This window comes from Carcharhinus amblyrhynchos, unplaced genomic scaffold (assembly GCF_965287045.1).
Source record: "Carcharhinus amblyrhynchos unplaced genomic scaffold, sCarAmb.v2.hapA chromosome_245, whole genome shotgun sequence".
Lineage (NCBI taxonomy): Eukaryota > Metazoa > Chordata > Chondrichthyes > Carcharhiniformes > Carcharhinidae > Carcharhinus > Carcharhinus amblyrhynchos.
The window spans coordinates 233,976-243,262 of record NW_027649985.1 but is presented as its reverse complement, the minus strand read 5'-3'; the positions used below and the strand labels follow the sequence as shown (position 1 = coordinate 243,262).

The 9,287-nt window shown below is 52.5% G+C and overlaps 1 protein-coding gene across 1 annotated transcript; it reads left to right on the top strand.

Annotated features, from left to right (window-relative positions):
* Positions 1–5,582: 5,582 nt before the first annotated feature.
* Positions 5,583–8,529, top strand: eef1g (eukaryotic translation elongation factor 1 gamma; the record flags this gene model as incomplete). The annotated part of the gene is given in 4 exon segments (XM_080183323.1): positions 5,583–5,638; positions 5,641–5,748; positions 6,791–6,921; positions 8,207–8,529. Coding segments are annotated over 4 exon segments (454 nt in total), but the record flags the coding sequence as incomplete, so codon positions are not given.
* Positions 8,530–9,287: the final 758 nt, after the last annotated feature.

Sequence of the window (9,287 nt, the reverse complement as noted above, 5' to 3'; positions counted from 1 at the left end):
ACAGTGTGGGATACTTGTTGAAGGAGGAAACTGGATAAACACGGAGGGGGTGAAACCAGTTGTGGATACTTTTGAAGGAAAACTGGATAACACGAGGGCATGGGAGTTGTGGAAAGGGACTGGGAGCAGGAGGGAAGTTGGGCAGAGAGTGATTTGATTTGAGTGCTGCTTTTGTTGGGTTTTTTTGGAGCGTGTTCCAGGATGTGTACAGCAGGCTGCCACCAGGGGACACTGCAGGCCTGCCCCCCTATCCCTATATCAGCCAACACCCCTATCCGTACATGCCAGCTCTCTGTGTGTGTGTGTGTGTGTGTGTGTGTGTGTGTGTGTGTGTGGCGCGCGCCGAGTATCTTGTATCTGTAACCCTTTCTGTGCTGCAGCACAGGGAGGGCGGTTACTCCCATCTTTTACAGCTCCATAGTGGTTGGGAGGGGGTAGCGTTTGTGAGCCAGCCCCCGTGGGAGTGAGGAGGGGCTGCTTTTCCATGGAGCGACCCCTCACCCCCCTCCCCCCCATTTGAGCTTCAAGGTGCAGCCTTGACGTGAATGAGTTCTTGGCGTCGCAGCAGCAGGCGTTCCAGCTCCCGGCCAGCTGTCTGAACCCAGCGCTGGGGTGGTGGGGGGGTTACACCCTGAGGATGGTACCCTGCTGGCCGGGTGACCTCTGCGTTTCCCGCTGCGCAGTGCCGGTGCTCGTAAAGCCCACCTGCAGAACGTGCCGTGAGCGTCCAGTGATCTTCCCCAGCTGCAGCAGAGAGAGAGATAGAGAGCGGGCTGTGTTAAAGTTTCATTACCGCATCCCGGAGAAGGCTGGGCTGTACCCCTGCTCTCCCCAGGGCCACAGTCCGGTGGGAGCTGGCTCCCATCCCCAGTGCTGAGTATTAAATGGGGGGGAGGTGAGGGCTGGGGGGCTTCAGCCCGGGGTCCATTCCGGCTGCACGGGTTGACACACGTGAAGTGGTGTCCCCGCCCCTGGCCCGCTCGGACAGAGGGAGTGCTGGCCGCTCCCCACCACTGCTGTGGGCCCAGTCTCCTGCTGGCCTAACTCCCAGTCTCCTCCTGCAGCTGCTGTATAACCAGCTCCATCCAGTTTCAGGCTCCCTATTAATCTCTGGCGTTCCCAGAGTTTTACCATGGCTGGAGTCAGCCGGGTCTCGGACCTCACTGCTGTTTATTCAACTGTTTACTCCTCTCTCTCTTCTCTCTTCTTTCTTTCTCTTTTTTTTCTCTCTTTTTCTCTTTCTTTCTTTCTTTCTCTCTCTCTTTCTTTGTCTCTCTCCTTTCTTTTTCTCTCTCTCTTTTCTTTTTTCTCTCTCTCTTTCTTTTTCTCTCTCTCTCTTTTTTCTCTCTCTCTCTTTCTTTTTCTCTCTCTCTCTTTTTTCTCTCTCTCTCTTTCTTTTTCTCTCTCTTTCTTTTCTCTCTCTCTCTTTCTTTTTTCTTTCTCTTTTCTTTTTTCTTTCTCTCTCTTTCTTTTTTCTCTCTCTCTTTTCTCTCTCTCTTTTTCTCTCTCTCTTTCTTTTTCTCTCTTTCTTTTTCTCTCTCTCTCTTTCTTTTTCTCTCTCTCTCTTTCTTTTTCTCTCTCCCTCTTTCTTTTTTCTCTCTCCCTCTTTCTTTTTCTCTCTCCCTCTTTCTTTTTCTCTCTCCCTCTTTCTTTTTCTCTCTCCCTCTTTCTTTTTCTCTCTCCCTCTTTCTTTTTCTCTCTCCCTCTTTCTTTTTTCTCTCTCCCTCTTTCTTTTTCTCTCTCCCTCTTTCTTTTTCTCTCTCCCTCTTTCTTTTTCTCTCTCCCTCTTTCTTTTTCTCTCTCCCTCTTTTCTTTTTTCTCTCTCCTCTCTCTTTTCTTTTTCTCTCTCCCTCTTTCTTTTTCTCTCTCCCTCTTTCTTTTTCTCTCTCCCTCTTTTCTTTTTCTCTCTCCCTCTTTCTTTTTCTCTCTCTCTTTCTTTTTCTCTCTCTCTCCCCCTCCCCCTCCCCTCTCTTTGTGATTTACACACACCACGCTGGATGGAATTTTGCCACGGAGCGTCTGGAACTAGTTAAATTTCTGAAGGGAGGCCAGGTTGCGAGATTAAAAGGGACAGCTTCCCTCCAAACACAGAGCTGTTTTTGAGCTACATCTGTTTTCTCTATCCTTTTTTAAAATTTTAACTGAAACCATGCCTGTCGGGAAGGGGGTTAGTCACGTACAGCTGGAGCGTCTTTCAGATCTGGGGTTCTTCCTCCCCCCGCCCCCCCCCCCCCCCCCCCCGAAGCGTCTCCGACATCACCTGTGAAGGTGGCCTGTTGTACGTGAGCCCTTCCCTGCAGTTCCCCAGTGTGTGAGAGATTGCCCTGCTGAATAACATGGGCCGTCCGTCCTGCACATCCATCGCCACAGTCCAGGCAATCCCATATTCCGCCTCAGAATCCCATTAGACTCGGAATCTGAAGCCCGATTTGGAACGGTGCTGGCTTGCTGCTCGACCGTGACTCGTGTTGGAGGTGTGCAGGCCAGGCGCTGAACCCTTCCTGAAACCCAGACCGCGATCAGTCGACACGGCGAGTTGGGAGGATTGATGGAGATCTCTCTCTTTCCCTCTGTGACGTTGCAGTGTGCTGCTTTTAGAGAGTTCGCCCTGGGCACAGGTTGACTCCAAATGGCACCCAAATCACATTGGACGTACGTAGGCCATTTGGCCCATCAGTCCGTGCTGTACGTTTTGTGCCTCCTGTCTCTATCTTCCTAACCCTATTCCCCCCTCCATCGTACAGCTAGCTAACCGCCTCTGAAATGCATCGACACCAATTCACTCCCCCCATTCCCCACCGTGGGAGCGAGTCCCACGTTCTCCTCCACTCCCCGGTACAAGTCCCACATTCTCGCCCACTTCCCCCATGGAGCGAGTCCCACTTTCTCCCCATGGGAGCGAGTCCCACATTCTTCCCCGTGGGAGCGACGTCCACTTTCTCCCCCACTCCCCCGTGGGAGTGACTCCCACATCGTTTCCCCCACTCCATTTACAAGGATGATAATAGAGATGTGTGGGTTTACAGTTTATTCTATTTACTATTGTCACTAGTAGGCTTACATTAACACTGCAGTGAAGTTACTATGAAATCCCCTAGTCGCCACACTCCGGTGCCTGTTCAGGTCTTGCAATCGCAGGCGCTGGAGTGTGGGTGACTCAGGGATTTTCACAGTAAATTCATTGCAGTGTTAATGTAAACCTTACTTGTGAGAATAATAAATTGTAAACCCACGTGTCTGTGGATCGACAGGCTGGGTCTCGTCTATACTGGGGAAGGAAGACCTGAGGGTGATCTGATAGAGTTCTTTAAGATACTGGGAGGTTTTGAGAGACCTTTCCCCTTCTTGTGGGGTAAGAGATAAACTAAAGACCGTCAGTATAACATCATCCAGTGGGGAACTCTGGAGAAATGCCTTGGTGAAGCTTGTCACTTGAAACATATTTCCATATCGTCAAATCTGAAGTGAGCAAATTGTTGTAAGTTTTTCTCTGTGAAAAGGTTTTTTGTTCTATTCGAGAGGAGTAAGTTGGTGAGGTTTGATAATGGCAGCATTTCAAACGCCCCCGCCTGTATCTGGTCCACCATGATGTGTTGCCGGCGTTGGACTGGGTTAAGCACAGTAAGAAGTCTCTCGACCCCAGGTTAAAGTCCCAGGGGTTTATTTTCAGAATGGCGAGCTTTCGCAGCACTGTCCCCTTCCTCCGGTGACTCACCTGAGGAAGGAGCGGCGCTCCGAAAGCTCGTGCTACCAAATAACCTGTTGGTCTTTAACCTGGTGTGGTGAGACTACTCACTGTGCCCACCCATCTGAGAGCAACGTGGTTTTAAATAATTTCAAATCACTTCTTCAAAGCAAACATATACGGGAAACTATTCAGTGGTACTTTTCCGAGTTAATTAAAGTAGATTCAAAAGCCTATAAATTTTATTCATCCCTGGGACATGGGCGTCGCTGGCTGGGCCAGCATTTATTGCCCAGTTGCCCCCTTGGAGGGGCAGTTGAGAGTCAACCACATTGCTGTGTCTCTGGAGTCACATGTAGGCCAGACCGGGGTGAGGCCGGCAGATTTCCCTTCCCTAAAGGGACCGGATGGGCTTTTCCGATTAATGGGTCATCAGTAGATTCTTAACCCCAGGATTTTTTTTTTATTGAATTCAAATTCCACCATCTGCCGTGGCGGGATTCGAACCTGGGTCCCCCGGAACGTTAGCTGGGTTTCTGGGTTGGTAGTTTTAGCGTTAATACCACTAGGCTCTCCGCCCCCCCCCCCCCCCCCAAGTAAAAACGTGCCTATTTGTGAACTTGTGCTGTAAAAAGATGCAGCTCGGTTTTGTAAGCGAAGGTTGGGGAGAATGCCCCGCAGTAATTAAATCCCCCCCCCCCTCGGGGCTCGCTCTGCTTGTTTGTGTGGACTGTGGGCAGGCTGACTCTGGCGAGAATTTCTTCCCAAGCTGCCGTGTGACGGGTCGTGGAAAGTGGCTTCACCCCAGGCTTGCAATCCTGCCATTTTCTGCTCCGCTTTGGCTTGTTTCTAGCTGAGGAAAAGGGAGCAGAACCTCTTGTGCCCCCCGGGTCTCTCTCTCTCTCGTGGGGCCCAGGCGTCCCACAGTGTGTTTATAGCCAGTACTAGCTTTCCCTAAATACACTTGGTCATTGCTGAGGCAGCAGGGCGAGATCACGCGTGTTATTGATGCAAACTGTATTTATTATGGTCACAATAAAGGCTTTGCATTAACACTGCAATGAAGTTACTGTGAAAACCCTCTCGTCGCCACACTCCGGGCGCCTGTTTCGGGTTACACCGAGGGAGAATTTAGCACCTAACCAAGGGCGCACGGTAGCACAGTGGGGTTAGCGCTGCTGATTCACAGCTCCAGGGACCCGAGTTCGATTCCCGGCTCGGGTCACTGTCTGTGTGGAGCTTGCACATTCTCCCGTGTCTCCGTGGGTTTCCTCCGGGTGCTCCGGCTTCCTCCCACAGCCCCAAAGATGTGCGGGTTAGGTTGATTGGCCATGCTAAGAAATTGCCCCTTAGTGTCCTAAGACGCTTAGGTTAGAGGGATTAGCAGGTAATAATATGTTGGGATGTGGAGTAGGGCCTGGGTGGGATTGTGGCCGGTGTGGACTCGATGGGCCGAAGGGCCTCTTCTGCACTGTAGGGTTCTGTAATAACCCACACGTCACTGGGAGGAAACCAGAGCGCCCGGAGGAGACCTACGCAGACACGGGGAGAATGTGCAGACATGGGGAGAACACACAGACTCTGCACAGACAGTGACCCAAGCTGGGAATCGAACCCGGTTCCCTGGTGCCACGAGGCAACAGCGCTAACCAGCGTGCCGCCCACGGGAGGGGGGAGGTGGTAGCACTGTACAAGGATGTGCGCCTTGCAGTTGAGGGAGGGGCGTTGCCCCAGGTCGCACATAGTAAGCCCTCATTTGGGAGCAAGGCTGGATTACCTCAACGCAACGGCAAACGACGCGCTTTTTCGTCATTCTGTGCATCGCTAAGAGTAATTTTTGTCTCGTCCGAGTATATTTCATGTAGCTGGACACCTTTGATCTGTCTCCCTTTTACAGCTCCTTCGTCATGGATGAGTTCAAACGCAAATACTCAAACGAGGACACTCTAACTGTGGCGTGCCGCACTTCTGGGAGCATTTCGACAGGGAGGGCTGGTCCATCTGGTACGGGGAGTACAAGTACCCCGCTGAACTCACCCTCACCTTCATGAGCTGTAACCTGATTCCGGTAAGGGTCTTCCTGTTTTCTCGCGCAGGGTTCTGGAGCCTCTGAAAGCGTGTCTGTCCGTCCACCCCATCGTCTCGTCTGACACTCCAGCAGTGAGGGAGCGTGTCTGATGGGACACTGAGCTGCGTCTGCTCTCTCGGGTGGATAAAAACCATTCCCGGCGGCCATCGCTGGGAGGAGTGGGGGGAAGCAAAGGGGGGATTCCCCCCCCCCCCCCCCCCCCCCCCCCACCGTGTCCTCGGGGCCAATATATATCCTTCGACCAATTACTCAAACTTGGAGCTGCAAAGCGCCGCGGGACATTCCAAATTGTGAATGGGGCTACCTGTGTGATTGCTGTCAGTAATATAGATTCATCAAATCCCTGCAGTGCAGAGGGAGGCTGTTCGGCCCATTGAGTCTGTGCCGGCTACAATCCCACCCAGGCCCTATCCCCGTAATCCCCCATATTTATCCTGCTGGTCCCTCTAACCTACGCATCCCGGGATACTGAGGGGCAATTTAGCACAGCCAATCCACCCAACCTGCACATCTTTGGACTGTGGTAGGAAACCAGAGCACCCGGAGGAAACCCACGCAGACGCGGGGAGAACTCCACACAGACAGTGACCCGAACTGGGAATTGAACCCAGGCGCCGTGAGGCAGCAGTGCTAACCCACCGTGCTGCCCTGTGCAGCGTCTGTGCCCCTGAGGCCGGCAGTGCAGGCTGGTACGACTGCGGTCTGTTTAACCCCCTTAGCGAGATGTGCTGTCCTCCATGGTGACGCAGACTCAGTGCTGGGAGTGAGGAGTACTTGTGTAGCCAGGCGGTGCTGACCTTCAGCTGGGGGACAGACTAATGCAGCTTTGTGTGTTGGGGTTGCGCAGTCCCTCCCCTCCCTCCCTCTGTCCTATTCGACCCGGAGCGTTAACTGTGCGTCTCCCTGCGCCCGTGTAGCTGAGAACTTGTGTCGCTTTCTGTTTGTCGTCCCTCTCTGTGTCGCGCTGGCCACTGCCATGCTGCCTTTCCCCCTCTGACTTGTTAACTCGCTCCTGTTTCCAGGTATGTTCCAGCGGCTGGACAAGCTCCGCAAGAACGCCTTCGCCAGCGTGATCCTGTTCGGGGCGAACAACGACAGCAGTATCTCCGGCATCTGGGTGTTCCGTGGCCACGAGCTGGCCTTCCCGGTAAGACCCTGCTGCTGCTTTGATCTTTGATTTGATTCTGGAGGAGGGACTGACTGCTTTGGAAGCCTCTTCAGCCCTCGAGACACTGGGCCCTGACCTGTGGCGAGGGTGCACTTTACTGATCAGATTCCAGCCTGCAGTTTGCTAACTCAAGGTGGCGATGGAGTGAGGCCACTCCTTACAAGCTGTGCCCAACATTCCCATTCTCTCTTATTCTCGTTCCAATGCTTCTAAAACTTCATTCTAACTCTCTTAAACTCTCTAACAATGCTCACTAACCTGATCTTTCTCTACACCCTCGCTGTGACTGTAACACTACATTCTGCACTCTCTCCTCTCCTTCTCTATGAACAGTATGCTTTGTCTGTATCGCGCACAAGAAACAATACTTTTCACTGTATCCCAGTACATGTGACAATAATAAATCAAATCAAATATTAAGCTGATCTTTCTCTACACCCTAGCTATGACTGTAACACTGCATTCTGCACCCTCTCTATGAACAGTATGCTTTGTATAATGCACAAGAAACAATACTTTTCACTCTATCCCAGTATGTGCGACAATAATAAATCAAATTAAATGATTGGAATATCTGTAGTGGCTCCGGGTTAGTGTCCACCCTGCTGTGGGACTTAGCCCCTTGTTCTCAGTGCCACTGCTCCCAGTTGTTAGAGCTCGTGAGGTGGATAGCGGAGTAGGGACCAGGTTCCTGCTGCCAATCCCCAAAAACGGTAAGAAGTCTCTCAACACCAGGCTAAAGTCCAAGAGGTTTATCTGGAATCACGAGCTTTCAGAGCGCTGCTCCTTCCTCAGGCCAGTTGGGTTCACAAACACGGCATATACGGACACAGACACGTTTGCAAGATGATGGTTGGATTGTGATTTACAGGCAGTCGGATCTTTACGGATACAGACAGTGAGTGTGGAGAGCAGGATAATCACGGGTGAAAGTGGTGTGAAATTGTCTGAAGCCAGGACGGTTAGGATTTTTACAGGCCCAGACCAAGCTCTCCACTCATCCGAGGAAGGAGCGGCGCTCCGAAAGCTCGTGATAAACCTGTCCGACTTTAACCTGGGTGTTGCGAGACTTATTACTGTGCCCACCCCAGTACAACGCCGGCGTCTCCACATCGTCGATCCCTAACCTATCACTCTCGCTGGACAGCGTTGGCCTTTAACCCCGGCTGCGTTGTCCGCTGGGGAAGGGGCGGTGGGTGGGCGGGTAAGGGGGAGCTGATCTGGGTGGTTAACGTTTTTGTTTTTTTCTTGCTTTCCTGTTCAGATGTCTCCCGACTGGCAAGTGGACTACGAGTCGTACAGCTGGCGGAAGCTGGACGCTGACAGCGAGGAGTGCCGGACGATGGTAAAGGAATACTTTGCCTGGGAGGGGGAGTTCAAACACGTGGGCAAAGCCTTTAACCAGGGCAAGATCTTCAAGTGAGTGACGGACACTCTGCCAGTTCAGAACGGGCGGTGCCCCAACGCCAGACTGCTGCTGCTGCCTCCCCCCTTACCACCACCACCACCACCCAGTGCACGTGGCAATAACATCGGCTGCTGATTTTTAAATCACAGATGCAGAATAAAAGAGAAACTTACTTCCTGGCTGCCTTTCTTTGTCCGTTTTTGTTCCGCAGCCTGGGTTCAGACTCCGGCGGTGCAGAGGGAATGCCGCTGTGATGTGTCGTGGAACTGAGCCCCCCTCGTCTTGCCTGCTGGAAGGTTTTATCCGTGTGCCCCCTGATCGGTGCCGTCCCCGGACAGACCCATTCCTCCCCCCTCCTCACTGGCCCAGCAGCTGCTGTCATCTGCATCTGTTCACTGCACTTCTTCAGAAGACTGTTCTGTGACCCCCCCTTGCTGTTTCGAACCCCTCTCTCCTGTCCTCGTATCTTGCCTTCCAACCCAAACTTCTTCCCAAACGCAGTCCTCAACTTTCCTCCTCTCTTTTTCGCCTCCTCCAAACGGCCCTTCGAGGCATTTGTCTCTCTGTGACAATCCGATCCTCCTCCTCCTCTCTCGCTGGTCAGGGAATATTCCCGCTCCCTGTCCCCACTCTCCACCTCCTGGCGATTTCAGCCTGGTCGGTGCAGGCTCGGAGGGCAGGAGGGCCTCTTCCTGTGCTGTCATTTTCTTCGTACCCTGTGAACTGTACCGGCAGTTCAGCTTTTACCCCATTCCACATCTCCCTCCTGAATGTGTATTCACTCGGAGGGGGGAGGTCTCTGATATTCTTAAGCTAATAGTAAGTAATTGCAAAGTATCGTGGCCTCGGTCGGAGTATGCATGTTCTCCCCGTCTCTGCGTGGGTTTCCTCCGAGTGCTCTGGTTTCCTCCCACCGTCCAAAGATGTGCAGGTTAGG